The sequence below is a fragment of the Marmota flaviventris genome, chromosome 9 (assembly GCF_047511675.1).
Source record: "Marmota flaviventris isolate mMarFla1 chromosome 9, mMarFla1.hap1, whole genome shotgun sequence".
Lineage (NCBI taxonomy): Eukaryota > Metazoa > Chordata > Mammalia > Rodentia > Sciuridae > Marmota > Marmota flaviventris.
Window position 1 is genome coordinate 20,658,968 of NC_092506.1, and position 22,777 is coordinate 20,681,744.

The following is a 22,777-nucleotide window of genomic DNA, read 5'->3' on the forward strand; positions in this document are numbered from 1 at the left end:
GACCAGGCTGCCTATGTGCTGTGGCCCAACCCTGGGGCGGGCGCCAGGCACTGTCTGGGCAGGAGGAAGCCATGGCAGTGAGTGCTGCCGCCCCGGGTTGGGATTAGCTGTGACTGGCACCACCGAGAGCACAGCAGCCCTGGGTCTGGCTGCTGGAGACGTTGGTCCATACACAGTGGCCAGAGGATCTTTGTGGGACAGCTCAGGACACTGCAAACAGAGTGCCAGGGCTGGCGCTGGGCGGGGGGCGCCTCTGGAGAATAAGGGCAATCTGTTGCATTCATGTATCCATCATTCATAGGGTATTTACCGAGCACCTACTATGTGCCCAGAAATGAACAGGCCTGATTTCCTGCTCACAAAAAAGACTTCCTAACTAATGGTGAGACTACCCCACTTATGGAGGTGAATCCATGTTTCGAAGAGCAGCATCAAGAGGGATCTTTTAAAACCCTGAAATGACCATGTCATTCCCCTGCCCAACATCCATTGATGACTTCATACTGCCCTTAGGATAGGGACAAAGTTCCCTAGTGTAGCTTGAAGCAATTTGCTTACATTGCGTCTATCTTATTGTGTTCAAATCTTGTTCTTATCCCCAAAGCCTAGAGTACTCAGATAGCTCTCAGATGTTTGCTGACTGACTAACTGATTGACTGGGTCGATGGAGGAATGTCAGTGAGCTAAGGGACTGAGGCCCTTTCTTCTGCAGCAGAGCCTCCAGGAATTACTGTCCTGAATCGCATTCCCATGCCAGCTCGCTCCTGCTCCAGGCAGAGTTTCCATTGGCTTGGCCTCCTTCCCTCAGCTCCTCCCTGGTGTGGCTGCTGTACCCATTCTCCAGGTTGTTCGTGCCCAAGGAAGGCTCTTTGTTTCTAGCCCCAGCCAGATGAGCTACCTGAGGAGCACAGACCCCACTCAGTGCTGAGGAGCGAGCCCCAGGCTGAGGCCATTCCAGGGGTGTAAATGGGGCCCAGTGGCCAGCGGCGGAGCTGCTCTGGGGCCTTGGCCAGCTGGAAGACCTGCTGGGCTGGAGCCTGCCGCCTGGCTCGGGCTGGAATTCCCTTGGCCTCCTCCCTCTCCTCAGCCTCTGGCTTCCTCATGGACCCGGCCTGTCTGAGTTGTCCTGGGGTTTTATTTTTGGAAGAAGTGCTATTCTCTCCCCTTATTGACTCCAGTCCTTCGGGGAAGGTGTGGGGCCCCTGGGCTCGGCTGGGGATCAGGCTGTGACTGTAGCCCCTAGGGTCTGGACCTCGCTGGCCTCCAAAGACTCTTGACCCACCAGATGCTCCAAAGCTAGCTGCCCCTGCCTCCTTCCCCCTCCCAGTGTGTGACTAATGCCTGCCTTGTCCTTCTTGAAGAGCCCCACGATGGCCAAAAGAAATCATTATAATTTTAGCGCAGCATGAGATCCTCCTCCTCTTATTGGCAGGAGCAATATATTCCAATGGCAAAGGCGGCAGACCTGGGTTCTAACCTGGCTCTGCTAACATGCTGTGTAGCCTTGGGCAGGCTATTTAACCTCTCTGAGCCTTAGTCTAGGCTATGAAATGGAGGTACTTTCATTTATTCTACCGCGTTACTATGAGGATGAATTGAGAGAACATTTGTAAAATGCTTTAAACCATGCAGGGCACGTCGAAGGCTCTCATTCATCGTAACTATTACTATTATTATTATAGATGAGGAAAACTGAAGGCCAGGGATGGGAGCGGACTTGCCCAGGATCACACAGCTCACGGTCAGCAGCTCTTTCCAGAGGGTTCATTTGTCTCTATCTCCTTTCCAAGGAGAAGGGAGGGGCTGGCGTCAGCCCAGAGAAGAATTTGAGTCAGTCAGCTGGGCAAATCCCCCATCTTCTGTGTTGGCCTCCTGTCACACTACCCAGGCCCACCCCTGTGGTCCTCGGGACTCTGCCTTGCTCACTGAGAGTGAGGGTTCTGGGGAGACCACCTGGTACGGGGCCCCAAGGTGGACCCCAGGCCAGGGGGACTCAGAGGAGCAGGGAGTGCTGGGTCCTGACATCACAGACTGGAGAAGCTTGAGCCACAGCCCTGTGGGCCAGCTGGGGCCCTTCCAGCACGTCCAGATGTCTCAGGAATGTGCTGAGCTGGGAACTACCTCCGAGTTCCCTCACCACCCCCAGCCCCGTCCCTCATCTGCTTTGCTCAGACTCTGCCTCTGCCCCTCCTCCCGCCCGCCCTTCCCCTCTCGTCTCCCCTGCCCATGGGAGGGGGATTGGTGTCCACCATGTCTCTGGCTCCTGGCCACAGCCCACCTCCCTCTCAGACCTCTGAAGGGGTTGTCGGAGGCAGGAGCGCTTCCCCTTCTGCAGACCCCGAATGCTGTGTGGGGTGGAGGGAGATGGGAGCCGAAGCTGACGGGGAGGGGAGCCTTCTGATAGAGCAGGCCAGATCCCAAATGTGGAACTGATTTGCAGCCCTGGAGAGAAAGGGGTGAAGGCTTTGGGGGGGCAGAGGGCAGGGCTGGGCCTCCTCCCTGGGAGGATTGAGAGGGGCTCTGGGCACCTTATCCCAGCTGAGGGCTAGTGGGGCCAAGGAGGTAGGGTGCCAGGCTGGGCTGGGCCCCAGAAGGTTCAGGTCCTTCTAGGCCCTGGGGTTAACGGAACATTCTTTTGTCTGATAGTGGAGGTCCTGAGCTATTAGAGGCGCTTGGGGAACCCTATTAGTGTCCTAGGATTGGGCGGGGGGCAGGACGTGGTTCAGGCTAGAGATCCCAGCCCCAAAGAGGCACAGCCCATCCTTTTGCAAGGGCGGGGTTGCCTTGGCCTCCCCAGGCCAGCCTGGCTCTGAGAGCTAGGAAGAGCCACAGGGAAGGGTGCTCCTGGCCCAGTGTGAGAGTCACATCGGGGCATGCGGTGGGAGTGGAGGAGAGAAGGGGCCGCTGCCTCGGGTGGCCCAGGGCTCTGGGAAAGCCCACAATGCTGTCTCCCCTGGGGAGAGCCCCTGGTTATCTAGACAGGCGGACAGCTGACATTCCCCTAAGGGACTCTAGACCTGCCAGAGGAGCTAGGTCCACCACCACCTTAACCATTCCAGAACTATCACTGGCTCCCTCTTGTCCCTGAAAAACCTCCCAGCTCCCTTGCATGGATTCAAGGCCTGTCACAACCTGATCCTGACTTGCCCCTGCAGTTAGAGCCCCTCACCTTCTCCTCCCTCCAGCCCAGCTGGACTGACCACTCCCAGCTCCTTAACCCTGCTGGGATCCTCTCTGCTGCAGGGGCTTTGCCTCGGGCATCCCAGCGCTGGGAATGCTTTGCCCCCATCTCCTTGTCCCAACTCCTCCCATCCTTTAGGGTCCAGATCACACCGCTTCCTCTAAGAAGCCTGTCCTGATTGTACAGCTTAAAGAGTCCTCTTCCTCTTATTAATACCATAGCATTTGCAGACTGCTGTTACTTGTTGATATTATGTCCTGAATTCTATACACAAGGCGACCCATTTATCCTCCCAAACTTTAAACACCACCCCCCACCCCCCACTCCGCAGCCTCCCGTACTTGGAGTTGAACCTAGGGCTTCACACATGTTAAGCGAGTGCTTTACCACTGAGCTACTTCTCCAGCCCTTTTGAGTTTTTAATTTGAGACAAGGTCTTACTAAGTAGCCCAGGGTGACTTTGAACTTGCCATTGTCCTTCATCAGTCTCCTGAATCACTAGGATTATAGGCATGTGCCACCGTGTCCAGTTTAACTTTAACTTTTTTAAAAAAATATATTTATTTTTAGTTTTCAGCGGACACAACATCTTTGTTTGTATGTGGTGCTGAGGATCGAACCTGGGCCGCACGCATGCCAGGCGAGCACGCTACCGCTTGAGCCACATTCCCAGCCCCTAACTTTAACTTTCTTGAGGATAGGATCGAGGACAGATTCTATCCTTGAACTCTCTGCAGGGCCTCACACAGGGCCTAGCATATATCATGCCTACTAGTAATGATAATGAAAATAATAATAGCTAATATCTAGATGCTAGGTACTGTTCTAGTTCCTCACATGCAGGATCTCACTTCAGCTTCACAAGATGAAGTCGGTACTGTGAGTGCCTTGCTCCATGGATGAGGAAGCTGAGGCCCACGGTCATTATGGAGCCGTTGCAACCCTGGTGCTGAAGAAATGGTCCTGCCACCCTCTCAGCACCTAGTGCAGCACCCAGTAAAAGGCCAGGTACAAAATATGGGCTCCTCAAGTCCATGCGTGGGGTTCATGCCCCAGGGCCCCCATTTTGCTTCTCCCTGGACATTCTTCTCCTGATGCCCAGGAACACAGAGCACCGAGAAGGGACCCCAAGGGTTTTGGTCTTTAAAAAAAGGTCATCTGCAGAGGTCAGACCAAGAGGAAAATAAGATCCCTGTGATAGGGCTCAGTGTAGGGCTGGAGAAGACGGGACATTCTCTAGGGCTGTCCAGTGCTGAAGATCTTCCTTTCAGGTAGTGACAGTGATAATTAGAATAAAAATAGCAGCAGCAGCAGTAGCTATTGTCCACAGAGGGCTTACTGTGCACCAGGCACTGTCCTAAACCCTCATGAGGATTTCTTTCTTTTTTTATTTTTTGGTATCAGGGATTGAACTCAGGGGCACTCAACCACTGAGCCACATCCCCAGACCTTTTTTAATATTTATTGATTTTTTCTTTTTTTTTAGTTTTCAGCGGACACAACATCTTTGTTTGTATGTGGTGCTGAGGATCGAACCTGGGCCGCACGCATGCCAGGCGAGCGCGCTACCGCTTGAGCCACATCCCCAGCCCCCCAGACCTTTTTTAAATTTTATTTACAGACAGGGTTTCACTGAGTTGCGTGCCACTGCACCTGGCCCTCATGGGGATTCCTAATAGACTCCTTGTAAGAACTCTGTTTCACCGTCTTCCCAACTTTAGGCATGAAGATTAAGTTTGAAGGGGGGAAAGCACCTGCTAAGCTCACCCAGATGACAGGTGGTGACAGCCAGGATTCCTTCCTGGGGCCGTGCAGTACCAGAACTGACCACCTCACCCCACCCCACCTCAGTACATTCCGGTCACTGCTTATCCAGCTGTTTGCCCTTTGACCTCACACCTGCCAGTCTGCTCAGATTGGGCCTGGAAGTGGGCAGCCAGTCTCAGGACTTTCTTGTTCTAAATCTGCCCAGAATGGGTAGACTCAGGGTGTACCACTACCTCTTGCCCAAATTCAAGTGGCTTTGAAAGACCAAGATATTCAGAGTTGGTTCTATTTCTTAAACTGGGCAATGAGTTCACAGGTACCCATTTTATCAGAGCTTATAGATCAGACATATGCATGATATGTATTTTTTTAGCACACAATATATTTCATAGTAGGGAAGGCCATCAGGATCAAGTGCAAGGTAGAGGTGGGATTTAGGTTAAGATTCACCATTTGAATGAATGAGGGAATGAATGAATAAAATGTATCTTTAAAAAAAGGACCATCGGGGCTGGGGTTGTGGCTCAGTGGTTGCCTAGCACACACGAGGCACTGGTTTAGATCCTCAGTACCACATAAAAATAAATAAATAAAATAAAGGAAAGTATTGTGTCCATCTACCATTAAAACTATTTAAAAAAAAAAAAAAGGGCCATCAGAACTGAAAGCGTGGAAGTGTCCTTTCTCTGTTTCACTGTTCACCCACCCGCCTACCAGCCCTCCCCATCCCCACTCGTTCCACCCATCCTTCTAGCTGCCCATGCGTCCATCCATCCCTCTTCAATCCACCTTTCCTCACCCGCTCCTCCTTCTACCCACTCAGCCAGTAAATACGCGTTTCCAGCTCTCAGTCACTAGCCCCATAGCAAGGGAATAGCCACAGGTAATGACGGACACTCCCTATGTTCAAGGGTTCCTTGAAGCATTCAGCAATGGGGAAGCCAAGCCCTGGAGAGGGGAAGGGATCCATTCAAGCCCCCACGGTGAGTTGGGGAACCCAGGAGGTGAGGAGTGAGGTGTTGCAGAGAGAGCAGGACCTGCGGGCTGGGCTCAGTCCCGCCCGCCTGCATGGCGAGCCCCCAGCCACCGCCCAGGAGCTGCGTCCTGTCCTGGCTCTCCATGAGGGCCTGAAGGGCCTGCTCACTCCTTTCCTGCTTTCATTTTTTGTTTTTCTTTTGGATGGGGTAGGGAGGGAGTGGCTGCTGCTGTCCAGCTGTTATGTGGGTCCACACATCCCAGCCCAGATGTGTCAGCCTCTCTCTGATGGGTGACATGGTTTCTGGACCAAGAGCCAAGGGCCCAGGAGGCAGCAGTGAGGGCTCAGCTGTCCTTGGAGGCTGGGGAAGGCGGCGCCCTGGGCTGGCAGCAGGGAGCTCACTCATGCTCTTAGCAGTTAAGTTGACCTCATTATGACATGGTGCGTCCAGGCTATGGGGATCAGGATCTTTGACTTTCCAAGGAAATCGATGCCTTTGACATTTTTCCTTCGAGGGTCAGAATTCTAGACCATATCCTGCCTCTTCCAGCTTCTCCTGAACTAGATATTCCCACTTCCACACTTTCCCCAATCCTGGTCCAGGGTCCTGCCACTTATTTTGGCTTCCCCTGGCCTGTTCAAGGGGGTGACATAGAGTTCCAGCCAGAGCAATGTTCATGGTCTTGACTAAACTCCACCCAAATCTTCCTCCTCTATCCTGCCCCCCGGAGCGCTGAGACTTCCAGAAGAACAGCCTGTTCTCCAGCATCTGGAGCTGGTTTCTTGGGGGAGGTTCAAGGGCAAGCCAGGTCCCAGAGAGAGATGCTCTGGGAGGGCCTGGGTACCAGCACTTGCAAGAGGCATGCCTCATGGGGAGGGAGGGCTTGCCACCGAGGTGCCCCTTAAAGACCTTCCTGGGGAATCTTGGGAGCTGTGGAGGGCAAATGTGTAAACTCCCAGAAGGACTGGGGAGCAGCACCTGAGGTGGATAGGTGAAGAGGGAGGGGGATGGGATGGGGGGCTGTCCAGGAACCCTGGCTGTGTCCCTAAAGCTCTAGGCTTCTACCGTGCCCTAAGAATCAGAGTGGGTGAGGCTGAAGGCTGGGATTCTCTCACATCCGGGATTCTCTCACATCCAGGATCCCAAGTTTTCCTTGCCGCAGATGGCAAAGCTCACACTAGAACAAGAGTGGAGGGAGCTAGCTTCTAGCTCTTTCTCTCTCTCTTCCTTTGCTCCCTCCACAAGACTTCTGCCCTTAGAGTTAACATGTGTCCCTCCAACTCTCAGTGTTCTCATCTGCATAAGGGACAGTAACGCCTGTATACCCTCCATGAAAAGGACACAAACCCCATTCTTCCTGCTAAAATGTCTTCCAATAACTTCCTTACGCCAGTGATGCACAACTCCCAGCGGCTTGGGAGGCTGAGGCAGGAGGATCGCGAGTTCAAAGCCAGCCTCAGCAAAAGTGAGGCGCTAAGCAACTCAGTGAGACCTTGTCTCTAAATAAAGTACAAAATAGGGCTGGGATGCGGCTCAGTGGTGGAGTGCCCCTGAGTTCAATCCCCGGGAACAATGACAACAAAAAAGACCAATAACTCCTTTGCCATCAAGGATAGGAGTAACTGGGGAGGGTCTTCCCATGACCCCTCTCTTGGCTCAGGCTCCCCAGCAGGGTCTGCTCAATTATGGCACCCCCCATGGTGACCATAGTCTTTGTTTCCCCCTCTGTCTTTCTCATTCAGGTGTGAGTGTCTGGAGGGACAGATGTGTCTTCTTCATCCATGTACCCCTGGCACCTGCAAAAATGTCCTTTTGGTGTCCAGTTGTTGAAGGGATGGCCATGTGTTTTAGTGAATGAACGAGGGATCCTGGCTGGTCCAGGAAGGTGGAGGTGCAGTGGGGTGGGCTCACACAGATTGGGGAGCAGCCAGCATCCTGTGGGGACCCGCATCCCCACCACTCAGGGTAGGCCAGGCCAAGACCCTGAGGACCCTCAGCCCCTTCTGGAACTTCAGGGCACTTCTTAAACCCTCAGGCCTCTTCTGCTGTAGTTTTATCAGTTTTTACTTCCACTACAGGGGCTGACCCAGCCTAGAGTAATTTTCTCTACAAATACAGTAATTCCTTATAAAGAGAAGTGTCCTCTACAATGTGTCTGAAACTTGGTCCCTGTTCTGTGCCCAGACCCATCTCAAAAAAAAAAAAAAAAGTGGGCAAGTCTCTTATTTTGTGGTCCTGGGAAGGCAGGCCTCCTCCTGCTCCGAGGGGCTGGCTCTCCGATTGGCCCGTGGTGCACAGGAAGCTACAGTGTTTACTTTTGTGTTTTCAGTGACAGCGCAGAGCAGCTGAAACACACTGCTTTTAATCCTACAGGAACACAACTCCATATTTTACATGATTTGGAAACTGTAGACTTGACTTATTGCATTACGGTGAGTTTTATTATATCTGGCATCAGGATACTGTGCTAGGTTTTGGGCAATGTGTGAAACTGACAAGTTTGAAAGTTACTTTCTCATGGAGGAAAAGGATAATAAGTCAATGAAAACACTTGGATCAGAACTATGAATAAATCAAAGAATTGACAGAAAATAATTGGGGGGTCCCACTTTAGGTGGTTGGGGAGGTATCTGTGAAAGAGGTGATATTTGAGTTGAGATTGGGAGGCTGTGATGGAGTAGACAGAGGGGGAAAACATTTCAGATGGCAGGAACCACATATGCAAAGGCCCTGAGGCAGGGCTGGACCAGGCTTAGTTTTAAGCTGGGTGAGCATTGCTCTGAGAATCCTAGAGCAAGTCAAAGAAGACCAGACTGAGGAAGACAGACTCCCCAGAGCCATATTCAAAGATAAGGTCTGAGCCACAACTTCAAATCTTCACGGGGCAGCCAGTTCTAGTCTGTCCTTAAGCAGGGGCTGCAAGAGCCTGTGTAGCAATGACAACTCATTGGAAACTATGAAGAGCACTTCCTGAATCTCAGAGACAGTGGGAGCTGCTGGACACTGATGACTGGGAGCAGATAGGCTTAAGCACTCTTTTCTCTTATCCCTGAAAAATGTGGAGTCTGGCCTGGACCTCATTCATTCATTCATCCAGCCATCCAGCTATCAACAGCTGGTTGCGGCCTACCCCGTGCAAAGCACCGTGCTAGGTCCTGGGGACAGAGAGCAAGGCCCCTGCCTTTGAGGAACTTGGTCCCTCAACAGTGGAGGCAAAAACAAAACAGAAGAAACCCTACCTGAAACTCAGGGTCTGGGTGAGAGGGTGTGTGAGGAAGTCTTGCTTTTTGAATAGAAGCCCTAAGACTTGGGCTCCTCCATTAGCTTTTCTTCGTCCATTCTCTTCTAGTGGATTCTACTCTGCTCTGTGCCCTGGCCCTCTGTCCTCTTTCCTGTTGTGAGAATTTAAAGACACACACACCCGCCCCTTTTGAGGACCGTAAAAGGCCCACCCACACAGACACATCCAAACACGCATACTTCTCTAATCTCCCTAAATCCTCCAAAGGCTGGGGATGGGGGTGGTTCTCTGCTTTCCCCAGTTCTCTCAGGAGAAGCCAGGCTGGGGATCTGGGGAGCAGCAATCAGCCGCAGCTCCCCCAGCTGCCTTCTCCTGGGGTTGGTCCCTGGGTCCCCGCCATTCCCACACCTGGCCTCCCCAGCTGCTCGAGGTGAATGAGTGTACTGGGCAAACATCCCTGCAGCTTCCTGCTGCTCCCCTCTGAGACAACAGAACTCTTCCTCCTCCTCTTCCTCCTCGACCTCCCCACCCCCTCCCAGCTGGTGCTCTCTGGGATCCAGAGCCAGCTCCCTCTGGAGAAACAGCCATTCCTTCCCCTTAGCAAGATGAGGGTAAGACACGCACAGACTTAGTGTCTCCACCTCCTGGTGCCACGGCCTGCTCTCCCTCTGGTCCTCTGCTCCAACTCTCAATCCAGACCTTTTTTTTATGCATACCCAGGGGCTAAGGGTTGATCTCAGGGTACAGTGGAAGGGGGAGTACATCAGAAACTGGGCAGGGAGGAGAAGCCCCCACATCTGGCAGGAAGGAAGCACTTGGGAGGGCGGTCTCTGAGAATCACGAGAACAGGACTGTAGCCACACGAAGGTCTCACAGAAGAAAAAGCACCTTAGCCACCTGCAAACCCGCAGGCCTTGACTGTGTGTCCTCAGGCTCCTGTGTGTGTGCTGGCGTTTCTCACGGACTGAGTCAAGGTGAGCATACACTTGGCTTCTTATTTTTAGAGCAACAGAGCTCTAGGTTTTCCACATGACTTAAAGGCCTAGATCTGGATTTTTAGGGAGATTGAAAACACTTTTTTTCATCTTTTGTACATATACTGTTTTTTTTTTTGTTTTTTTTTTTGTCCTCACCCCTGGAAACATTTTCCTGTCCTCTTGCACAATGAAGAGAGAGTCAGGACAGTGTTGCTTTGGGATCCCTGCCAGAAAGGACCCTAGCATGGAAATGGAAGCCCCAGAGAAGGCACCCCTGGCTGAGTAGCTCCCACTACCACCCCATCCAGTCTCTGGAACAATTCGGCTGTGGACTCTTATATGCCAGGCTTTATTTAGGCTACATTGATTTTTTCACTGAATCTTTACCATAATGCCATGAGTTGAGCAAATTATGTGCATGTATGAATACGGCATAATGAGTCCCATTATTATGTAAAATTATCATGCACCAATAAATTATGTCATGGGGAAGGTTCTGATACCCTAATTTTTTGGATGAGGGAACCAAGGCCCAAAAGAAAAACCACTTGTCTGAACCGCCCAGCTGGCCAGCGGCAGAAGCATAGCCAGGCACAATCTCCCGATTCCTAGCTGGGGAGATCTTTCTCGGTGCCTTTAGATACCTTTCCCTCTCTCCTATCTCACCTGGCCTTTCCCAGGCATCAGGGCAGGAGTGTGCCCAGCAGGACTTTCCCTCCCCCGTGTCCCTGTGCTGGTCACCACTGTCTGATCCAATCAGAGCTCCTTCCCTGCGCTGGACCAAAGGAGCAGCTGGGGATGCTGAGCTGAGGAGCTGCGGGTGGAGCACAGTCCATTCAAAACCTCACCAGCGCTGCCAAGGGCTGAGGGAAGCTCGCAGGGGGCTCAAGGGCACCCCTGGATCAGATGGGCCGAGTTCCAGCAAGCCCTCTTCTCTCTCACCAGATTTCTTGTCAGTACCAAGGGGGTGTGTGGAGCTGCAGAAATCCACTGCTTGATTCCTAGGAGCTATTCCAGAACCATCCTTAGAAAGACCTGACCCAACCTTTCCCCATTTTACAGACAAGGAAACTGAGGCCTGGATGGGGGCAAGTGGGAGACATGGCTCAAGCTCACAGAGGAAGCAGAGCCAGGACTAGATTCCAGTCCTCTCTGCCCAGTGTAAGCTCTCTTTGTCCTCTTAGCCTGTTTGTCTAACTGGGACCAGGGGCCTTCCTAAGAGAGCAGGTAACACAGATGTGCTATATAAGGGAAACCAGAGAGACCTCAGACCCCATGTCTCCCCAGTTCAGGTTCCTGTCTCTTAGAAATGTATGCCCCCATCAATCTCTTCACCAGGGAGTTTAGAAGGAAGTGCAAGATGCCCAGTCTGCCAAGGACTTGACTCTTGTGTGGCCAAGTTTATCTTAAAGAAGGTAGAAGCCAGCAGGTAGAGAGGCCTTTATGTGTTTGACCAGGGGTTGAGTGTGTGTGTGAGTGTGTGTGCATAAATGCAGGAGCGCATTTATGAATTTGGCGCAACTGGTGGTCACTGCTGTGTGTGTGAGGGTACTTCATTAGACTCCCCAAATCTCCCAGATTCTTGAGATCAGGGCAAGCCCTTCTGAACCCAGATATTTCCTCCTTTACTGAGCCCGTGCCCCTCCCCCATCTAGGCCTAAGGCTGAGCCTGAGAGAGAGGGAGGGAGGAAAGAAAAGAGAGAGCCACGTTTCCTTAGGGAGGGAGGGAAAGAGAAAGAAAGGAGAAAGACAAGCCCAAGTCAGAAACGGTCATGAAATCACGGGAGGAGGGGCGGGGGAGAGGGACAGAGACTCAGAGACAGAGAGAAACTCAGAAGAGACATGAGGAAAGAGACACAGCACGGTGTCCTAGAGACAGAGATGGAGAGAAGTCCTCCAGCAGAACAATCATCCTGTGTTGCCCTGAGCCTCAGATCCCTCTCTGGGAGGTCTTGGTCCTGACTCTCCGGGGTAGTCAAGGAATCACCCCTAAGTTTCTGGGCCTGGTTTCGAACCTGGGTCTGGCTGCGACCCGCTAAGAGCATCGTCGGGTCTCTGGGCCTCTGAAGCTCCACTCTGCGCCCCCCAGCGGAGATACAGAAGCCGAGCCACCAAGGCCCTAAAGGGGGCGCAAGAAAGGGCGCCGCCACTTTGCGCCGGACCAGGTCCCAGAACCCTGGGGCGGGTAAGGGACAGCTAGGAGACATGGGTGGGGGCAGAATTGGTGTTTCTCAAGCTCATATCGCAGAATCCGGTGGCCCCGGCTCCTCGAAATCTCCTTCTCTTAGAAGGCGGAGGTCAATGTTTGCACGAACTGAACCCCCAGGAGCGGCGCGCCCTGGCCCAAGCCTCGAGCCTCCTGTCCAGGATCCGGGTTAAGGGAGGTGTCGAGGGACCTACTCGCCAAATCTCAGAGCTCTCAGCACGTGTTCCTCCAGGACACCCTGCACCCAGCCCCCTCCCCGGCTCCTGCCCAAATGAGGTGTATGTAGTCCGGTCTTTCTGGGGGCCCAAGCGCGCCGCGACGAGGGCCGCGAGTTGTGCAGTGGGGAAGGAGACCCTTCGCTTACCGCATTGTTGAGGAAATCCGATTCGTTCAGATCCCCCAAGTCCAGGAAGCTGGATCCGGGGAACAGCCTGTCGGCCGGGAAGGGTTCCAAGACAGCGTCCATCGCGGCCGGCTCCGGGACCCCCTTGGCGGGGCTCCCTCACTCCAGGGCGGCGGCGAGCCCAGCACCGAGCTCCTGCCTGAGCGCGGGCGAGCGGGCGGGGGGCAGGTCCCGGGCGAAGCCCCGGGGGAGGGGCGGGCGGAGGCGGCGCAGTCCCGGGTCGGGGGCGCGGGGGCCTTAGGGCTGCGGCGCAGAGCGGGCTGGGCTCAGGGGCCCTGGGCGCACCGTGGGCATTTAGCCGACTCCTCCTCCTGCTCCTCCCGGGGCAAAGCTGCCTTCCATGGGGAGCCCAGGGGTGGGGCTGCCGACTGGAGGAGCCCCCCGGACCGGGTGGGAGCCGGGGGTGGGGGAGCTGAGCGCTCCCCCGAGACTGTGTGGCTGCCGGCCGCTGCGCTTTCTCTGCGTCTCCCTCTGCACAGCTTCTGTCACTTTCCTCTCAGTGAAACCGGGAACCCCTGGCTGGTAAGCCCAGCTGGCCGAGGCGCCACGCCCCCACATCAATATTCACGATAACTCAATATTAATGAGAGGAGGGCGTGGCTTGAGGAACCGTCCCTCCCCTTTTAAAGAGACTTCTGCGAGCCAGGCTTCTTGGCCAGTCTCTGTTCTCTGACCGCTCAAGGAAGGGGCTTAGAGCAACAGCGTCCTAGAACCGATAATGGCGTTCCTGGAACACCAGCATCTTGTGGAGGCTTTACCAGCCGTGTTCCTGTAACTCGATGAGGAAGCTATTATTTTTATTCTCCCAGCCTTCTTGCTAAAGCCGGAACCAAACCCAAAGTCAGGCAACTCCATCTCACAGGCTCCTCCAGAGACCTTCCCTCAGTGGGGAAGAGTTCAGCTTCTTAGCTCTCAGTTCTCCTCCTCCAGGAAGCCTTCCCTGAAGTCTCAGGGTGGAGCAGTTACCACCCCTGTGCACTCAGGACGGGATGTACTTACCCCCTTGTTTCCATGATAGAGAAGTCGTTTGCTCACATGTCTATGAACCCTGCCACCACTGATCCCCAACATACATAGGACACTCCTTAGGGCAAGAACTGTACTTCCTGTGAGTGGAAGGGATGCGTGAAAAGCAAGAAATGAGGTGAGTGCCCCTCTTGTCAATCACCAGTGGTTCTGAAAGGCAGGAAGTTGGGGAACAGCTGCTGTGTGGTGAGGTGCTGGCTGGCCACACATTCCACAGGCACCTGACATTCCCAGGTCCCCTTGGATCCATTACCTAAGTGGCCTGCCCCTGCATACAACTTAATCTCTTGAAAGGGCTGATAAACAACCACCAAGCACCTGAACAAATGGAAGTATTTCAGACAGGGGCTCCCTTGGAGGCCTGGATACAGTTTCCTGCCCAGAAGTCATTAATAGGATTAAGTGTGTCCTCCTTGTTTGGGTAAAGAGCTCAGGAACCAAAAGGCTTTTACGCAGAGATGTCATCACAGCTAAGCCACTGGGTATCACAAAAATCATTCTCTCGGTGCCAAAACAGGAGAAGGGCTCACAATGACCTGTGACAGCAGTTGTTTGCTAGCCTGGGGCGGGCAGGTGGGCAGGTGGCTTTTCCTTCATCTCATGACCCAGTTGACACAGTTCTGGACAGTGAAGTTCTGACCCTTCAGGCTATCACATGACTATTAACTCCCAGGCCTCCTGCAGAGTTTGCTCCTGAGAAGTTGGGATTGCAGCCCATGCTCTGGGGATTGGTTTTCCAGCAATGCACTCTGAGAAGTTTAGGCTGGGCCCAAAAGACATCAGTTCACTTTCAGAACAGGGTTAGGGTGTGGAGGCCCCAGGTTCAATCCCCAGTACTGTAAAAAACAAAAACAATGGCTAGTAGAATTGGGGTGCTGGGGCTATGGGTATTTTCCCCAAATGCATTGTATCTGGCTAACCGGGGGCCCATTAAAATACTGAGAATGTGGCTGATCCTTCTCAGGGCAAGGGGAGCGGTGACTGGCTGGATGACAAGCCAGTCTATTGTGGATGAGCTTGTGGCAGCAGGTGTCTGGAGTCCTGGCTCCTGAGCTGGAGTCCCTCTGCCTGAGGCTGGCTGGAAGTTGTGCCAGTGTTCCCCCCAGCCTGCTCTGTAATTAGAGACACAGGTACCATTTAAATGATTGGGGAAGATTATATAGTTTTAGATAAGTAGGATTAGAGTGTCCTGTCTTTCCTTTTTCTTACCCAGGTGAACACCCCAGGAAACCATTGAAAATAATCCTGGGGAGACATTCTGGTTCCGGCACTCCTGGAGTCTGAGAGACAGGATCTCCCCAGAGAAATCCCGGTGACAGGGAGGAGGGTGGCAGGGACAGAGAGGGAAGAGGCAGGGCAGAGCCTGGCGTAAAGTAAGAACGTGATCATTTTCTTTCCTGGAATGAAGGGGATGGCAAAGCCTGGCTGAGATGAGGATGCCGGAGGACTGATTCATGCATTCTACGTATTATTGGGCATCTACTATGAATGGTCCCTAGACCAGGCACTCACTGGAGGTGTTGTGACTCAGAACTTATATCCCTAAGCGAATGAGGGACTTCAGAGGTGGGTGGAAGAAAATATGGGGAAAAAAATTTAAAGATGATAATTTCCGATAGTGGTAAGGACTGTGAGGAAATACAAAGTGTGATGTGACTGTGGGTAAGGCAAGTCACGGGTAAGCTGAGAGCTGAATCATGAACTGGGGTCACTGTAGGGCAAAATGGAGGAAAGGCATTCTGGACAGAGGGAACAGTACGTAGAGGAGAGGGAAAGGCTTGCACAGTAGGGCAGCCGGCGCCTAAGAGTAACACGAGGCCTATGAAACTCCAACACCCTACACAATAGGTACTGATGGTCACATTGAGGCTCTATTCTGGGCAAGCACTGACAAGTATTGTGCCAGCTGCCCCTGCAGCCTTCTGTAGGGTGTGGTCAGCAATGCATCTGTTCCATTTTCCTCCTAAGCTGGGGATTGAACCCAGGGCCTATGCATTGGAGGCAAGTGCTCTCCCACTGAGCAACACACCCACCCTATCTTATCTCTTCAACATTTTCCAGGAGATAGAATGACATGGCTCACTGGGTCTGAAGTCTGAGTTCTGACCCAACAGAAAGGGTTTGTTTCTTCCCTCCTGGTCCCTGGACCTGGTCCCACCCCCATCCCCCACCCCCAGGCCAGGCTTGGGTCTGTGAACACCACCTCCATATCCCCAGATACTTCAGAGCAGGGAAAGCATGGGTGGCAGCCCCTCCCGTTAAGGACTTAGGAACACCTGGTTAATGCTCTTGGCAGCTGCTCCAGTTGTGAAGCAAAAGCCTCATGCATAAAGGCATCCTGACACTGTCAGTGACATCAGTGACACACACACTGGAGGAGGGGGCAGAGAAAGGGTCCTACCAGGCTGATCTGTGAGCAACGGCAGGAATGGTGTGTGTCTGTCTGTGTGTGTGTGTGTGTGTGTGCCCATGTTTAGAGGAGTTGGGTTCTTGGCAGGGGACTGTCACACACTTACATCCTGGGGGAGTCTCTGACTTTCTCTGGGTCTTAGTTTTCACAGCCATATGATGGGGAAGTGCTCATGCCCCTTAGGGTCCTGCCTTGCCAAGGATCTTCTAAATGTTCCCTCACCAAGCAGGGCCTGGGGAGCTGGGGAAAAGCCTGGCATTGGGTTTCCAGGTCTTCTTGGAGCCTCCAGGAGGGTGCGAGGTGGGTGTTTACATGGGGAAGGCAGGCCTGGGGTGGTAGTGAGAAGGTCGCCCAAAGTAAACCTGCCTTGTTTGCCTGGATCGTAAAGGAAAAACACTTTGGCACACTCCAACAGGAACTTCTGAGAAATGAAAACATATTCATCCTGGAGATTAGGCTGACTTCCGGGGTGCAGACGGAGCTCTTTGTTCTCTTGTGGCTCCCTAAAATGGGCTGCATGACTGCTCTCCCTGTGCCCCCAGCCTGGGCTGCAGTTGGAGTCCAGGAAACAGCAGGGTGGTGGTGGTGGGGACCTTCAGACCACAGCTGTCACTCATCTTGGTATTCTTTTCTCTCTCCACCCTGAACCATAAAAATACATGACATTTATCGAGAACTTGCTTTGTGCCAGGCACTAAATACATTATCTCTTTTAATTCTCGGAACAAGTTTGTAAGATAAGTATCATAGTGATCAATTGTGAGATGCACTTTTTGTACATTTTAATATCTCTGAAGTCAGACTGTGTCTTATAATTGATGGTATGTCACAGTTTAGTGGATTTTTTCCCCTTAATATACAGAAAATAATGGATGCACCATACATTAATGACATATAAGATTCAGGAGAAGATGATGTCATTAGCAACCCCAACCTGCAGATGAGAATACTAAGGCTCAGGGAACTTGCACTCCTTTCTTCCACAGGAAACCAGGCCTGGGACTATGGCTGGCTTATCCTGGGTCCCCACTGCATGAGACAGAGTTAGGACTGAGAGCTGGGCCTCCAGGCTTCCAACCAAGGGCCCTTTCCACTCACCCCAGATGAACTGGGTTTGCTCACTGGGGAGAGGCAGGAGCTGAGGGGAGAGCCTTCCAGGACCTTCCTCAGCAATGAGTGATTCATTGGCCACCCTGCCTTAGAGAAAGGCCTTAAAGATAGATTTTTTTCCTCTTTAAATTCTCTGAAGACTGAAGTTCCTTAAGGACTAAGAAAACACTTGCCTCCTTTCCAGCTCCTTTTCCTGGTAATTGGTTTAGCGTCTTTTTCCCTGAATTTCTGCTCTACTGTCCCATCTTTGGACTGGAGGCAGGCCCGCCCCTTGGCCCTCTGTCTGCCCGCTGCCTGGGGAACAGCTCCACCCGCTTCCTGCTTTGCTCTCCTGCTCTGAATTCACCCTTCTCTCCTTCGGCTTGAATCACCTGCACCAACTTTGCTTCTAGATGCTTCCACAGCCCAGGCCACCTGGCTCCATCCCTTAAAGACATACACTCATGATTCTTGAGTCCCCCATCTCCTTTGCTTGTTCAGCCTAAAGTAATGAGGGAAAAATCAACAAAGCCAGTTTTTTTTTTTTTTTTTTTTCCTCCTGCCTTGAGAAGTCCTCATGTTGGGGACACTCCCTGCAAATCCTGCTCCACCTAAGGGCTGGCAGAGCAAAAACTATGAACCTAAGAGGAAGGGCAGGGGCATGGAAAATTGGAGGCCCTAGTCTGGTGCTATGTTCCTGTCTCCCCAGGCCTCGGTTTCCCCAACCTCCAAGGCTATGAGGCCGAGGTGGCTTGACACCAAGAAACTGAGAGGCAGCAGCATAGGGCCCCCAAATCAGAGACTTTGCTAAAACACAACAATCCCAATTCAGTTCAGTGGGGAATGTTAATAGGCAAGGTTAAGCCAGGGTCTCAGAGTTTCCCCTGTCAAGTGAGCATTCTAGGCAGGACAGGCTCTCAGATTCTGTCCTACCACCTCAAACTGTGGGACTTGGTTTCCCTGGGCCCAGAATGCAAATGTGACCCTCCGGGTGATGCGCCCAGGAGTCCTCCAGGCTGCTTTCAGCAGGAACTGAGCATACATCCCATAGCGGGGACCCTGTGCGCGCACCCCGCAACATAACCAGCACACAAGGTGTGGACCCCACTGGGGCCTTGCGCCATCTGCGCATGTGCGCGCCTCGGGTGGCGAAAACGCCAGCTCACACCTAAGGGCGGGCCGCCTCTGCACGTCCATGCCAGCGCGTGCGGCTGCAAATCTGGTTTCCATCTTCTCCCAATAGGCAGCAGGGCTGGGGGAGACTGAGTGGAATATTAATTGTGCTTTTGCACGTGGCCAGGCTCCATGAATGTGGTGGTCGGAGGGAGCAGCCTGGAGCTATGTGGGGAATGAAGGGGAAGCCACAGCAGCATGGCTGCTGGGGTTTATGGCTGCACTGGGGAGGAGGCTGAGCCCCGAGACCCAATGGGGTTGCTGGCAGTGAGCGGTGTGGGTCGGTGTGTTCTCTTTTGAGAACAGGGAGCTGGGGACAGCCAGGCAGACCCCAGCCAGGTTTGACTCACCCCGAATCTGGCACGTAGTAGGTATTCAATAAATGCTGAACGCCCGCAGGATCTCACAGATCCCCTTCTGGGGAGCAGGCAGAGTAGAGGAAGGAAGGAAATGAGCATGTATTAAGCACCTACCATGTGCCAGCCACTCTGCGTGTTTCTGTCAAGATATTTATTTATTTATTTATAGCATATATTTTTTTTCTGGGGATTGAGCCCAGGGCTTTGCACACGCTAGGCAAACTCTACTGAGTGACTTCTCCAGCCCTTTTTATTTATCATTTTGAGACAGAGTCTAGATAAATTGCCCAGGCTGGCCTTGAACTTTTGATCCTCAATGCCTCAGCCTCCCAAGTCACTGGGATTATAGGTCTGTTTCACCAAGTCTGTCTACTAAAGCATTTTATTCTATTTCAAACTCACAATGATCTTAGGAGGTAGCATTACTCCCATCTAGGAGAGAGACCCACTGCACATTTATCACCCCAACCCTGTAACTTGCCACTTTAGGGAGACCCAGGAAAGAATAGTTTCTTTGATTTAAGAGCCCAAAATCGAGGCTGGGGTTGTAGCTCAGTGGTGGAGTGCTTGCTTAGCATGCTTGAGGCACTGAGTTCAATCCTCAGCACCACATAAATGTAAAATAAAGATATTGTGTACACTTAAAACTAAAATAAATAAATAAATATCTTTTTAAAAGAGCCCCAAACTGACTTTTTTTTTGAGCCAATTATTAATCTAATAGACCTTTTGGATTTTTTTCTTTTTTTGCAATACTGGGATGGAGCCCATTGGCTCAAAAGTGCCAGGCAAGTGCTCTATCACTGACCTTCACCTGAGCCTAACTCTGAATTTTGTAGCTCTTTGCATTTCCTTCTTTACTCAGGCTGGGAGCAAGCACAGAAAAGAAGTGGCTGAGGTCCCCCTCTTGCAACAGGATCTCATGATCATGTCACAGACTAACTGCAACCTGCCTTCATTTTATGTTTTTATCCCCTTTCTCCATATTCTTTTTCCTCTTTTAAAAACCATCAGATTCCATTGTCCTTAGGGCTTCTCAAATACCTTAGAAGTGAGACAGATTGAAGAAAGTGAGGCCCAGAGAGGTTGTGTTATTTGGCCAAGGTCACACAGTTATTCAATAAGGAGAGTTAGAAATTTGATCTTGTATCTATTTGACTTGATCTTTCTGCTGCCCCAGACTCTGGGTTTGGACAGATCGCATGGTAATCAGGGGGCTTTCTGGAAAGCTCGAGAAGTTGGAGGCCTTTGCAGACTCAGCCTTTGCCTGTCACCAAGGTTCCTCTGAGGAGCATGTCCAGATGGGGATGTCATCCCCGGCCTTGAGAGGGCCCTGGGAGCCCTGGGCATCTCCATCCCCAGGGACCAGCCCCAGCCTCCATGGCTGAGCAGAAGAAACAGAAAACCAGCGGGCCCAGCCTTGGAAATCACCCTTACAGCAAATATATGTTCCAGATGCTCCAAGGAGCGTTTATGGAGCCTCTGGACCAATTCACCAGAGGAAGACACAGGATGACAAGCAAACATGGAGGTCCAGGGACCAGGAAAGGGGCCTCTTGATGTTCTTGTGCCTCCCATACCCATCAGCCTGCCCCCAGGGGCCTCTCTCCCCTGGGAGGACAACCTGGGCTTCCCAGGAAGGCCTTCCATACCCTCGAGGATGAATTTATTTCTTACAGGAGCTGACACCATATAGGTGTTCCACAAGATAGGGGCCCCTGGGGAAGGCATGGTAGCGCACGCCTGTGATCCCAGCAGCTCAGGAGGCTGAGGCAGGAGGATCGCAAGTTCAAAGCCAGCCTCAGCAACAGCGAGGCTGCTAAGCAACTCAGTGAGACCCTGTCTCTAAATAAAATACAAAATAGGGCTGGGGATGGGGCTCAGGGCTTGAGTGCCCCCGAGTTCAATCCACAGTACCTGTACCCCCCCCCAAAAAAAAAAAAAGAATGAGCCTAACCTGGGCTGGAAGGGAGTTTTATTCTGGGAACTGCCGCCGGAGGTACCTTGGAGAATGGCAATCTCCCATCCAGGGCAGACATAGGGAAAGATGCGGAGACAAGGAGCCATTCTTGGAGCCGCCCTGTGAGCCCTGGGGTGTTGGACGTGAGGTGCCTTCAGATAGCAGCATGCATGGTGCGGAAGGGAAATGACCAAAGAAACATAATGACTTTCACAAACTGCCATTTACTGTGGCCCTGTTGCCAGCTCGCAATGCTTAACTCGATCCTCTGAATCTATAAAGAGCTCCAATAAATCAGTAAGACAACAACTAGCAATCCAATAAAAACAGTGGTAAATAATATGAGGCGTGAGTCGGGGGCATCTATTCAATGCGGCGCTTATCATGTCGCGGAATCTGTGTTAAGCACTTTCTATGAGTTTTCTGTTATGCCTCACCACAATCCTGGTACTAAGATTACCATTTACCTAAGGCTCAGAAAGATGAAGTAACTTGCCCAAGGTCACACAGCATATTGGTCTGATTTCCTAGTCCATACTCTGCAAGCATGATTTGGAAAAGTATGTACTTCATGGGAATCTAGGGTCTCAGGAAAACTTGACAAGAAAAAGAAGGAAAAGTGACAGAGAGGTAGTGAACCAAGGTAGAATCACCTTGACCCAGCTACTTGGGAAGACCCCAGTATTCCCAGTCCTGAGTAGAGGTAGTCTATTTTTTAAAATATTTTAAAAATAGATAATGCATTCACTGACTCAAAAAATAGCAAGGAAATATAATGAGAAGTGATCCTTTCCTCTCTACATCTTATATCCTAACCACTAAGCTCCCACCCTTCCAGCAACATATAATCAATTTTATTACTTTCTTGGGTATCCTTCTTTGCTGTGTGTGTGTGTGTGTGTGTGTGCACGCCCGTGTAATATTTAAACATGTAATATTTCTTCTCTCTCTTTTTAACTGAAAAGGAGGGTATTATACACACTGTTCTGCATGGTTTTGTTTTCACTTAATTTATCTTGGAGATCATCTGGTATTAGTACGTATAGAACTTCCTCATTCTTTTTTTTTTCTTTTCTCAATACCTGCATAGCCACCCATTGTATGAATGCTCTGTAATTTATTTACCTGTCCCCTGTTGATGGACACTTGAATGGTTTCTGGTTCTTTACTATGAAGAACAATGCCACAGTGATGGTCTTGTCCAAATGCTGTGTAGCTGTAGGATGAATTCTCAGAGGAAGGACTGCTGAGCCAAAGGAAACATGCTTTTGTAATGCTGAAAGATATGCTCAAGTAAATATATATATATATAAGATAAAAAAATATGCTCAGAAATGGGCGGATTCTGTACTCTCTCAAACTGAGGATATTATTGAACTTTTACATTTTTCTACTCTGCTGGATAAGAAATAGTTTCCAGTGTATTTTTTTATTTATTTGTTTTTATGTGGTGCCGAGGATCGAATCCAGTGCCTCACATGTACAAGGGAAGCGCTCTATCATTGAGCCATAGCCCCAGCGCCTCCAGTGTATTTTTAATTTGCTTTTTCCTTCATTAGGAGTGAGTACCTTTTTACAGCTAAACAATTTATGTTTCCTTTTCTGTAGACTCTATTCATATTCTTTGATCCTTTTAAAATTGGTGGTTGGTGTTGTTGATTTCTAGAAACTCTTTATATATTAGGGAGATTGTGATATGATTTGCAAGGGATCTGGGGTTAGAATTTGCATCCCTCTGGGAAACTGTGTGTGTGTGTGTGTGTGTGTGTGTGTGTGTCTGTGTGTCTGTGTATATTCTCCATTCCTTCCATATTGTCATTTCAGGTCAACTGTTTATTTATTGAGTATCTCTTGTGTACCTGCTCAGGGCTGCTGTACCCAGCCCAGTGGGGGAACTCAGCTCTGTTATCCAACAGGTTGTAGCTCAGTGTGAGATGAACAGTAGTTCTGGGATTCAGAATAAGTGATTCAGAATATGAGGGAGAAAGGGACAACCTCTGCCTGTCAC

General features: G+C 51.4%; 1 protein-coding gene across 2 annotated transcripts in view; it reads right to left on the reverse strand.

Annotated features, from left to right (window-relative positions):
• The window catches only part of Creb3l1 (cAMP responsive element binding protein 3 like 1), a 33,744-nt gene extending 20,490 nt beyond the window's left edge, over nt 1–13,254 (reverse strand). For both annotated transcript variants that reach the window (XM_071616261.1, XM_027936718.2), the window contains exon 1: nt 12,714–13,254. In XM_071616261.1, the coding sequence (XP_071472362.1) occupies nt 12,714–12,815 (102 nt within the window). In that variant the 5' untranslated portion in view covers nt 12,816–13,254. The remainder of the gene's footprint in view (nt 1–12,713) is intronic.
• Between the last annotated feature and the right edge of the window lie 9,523 nt (nt 13,255–22,777).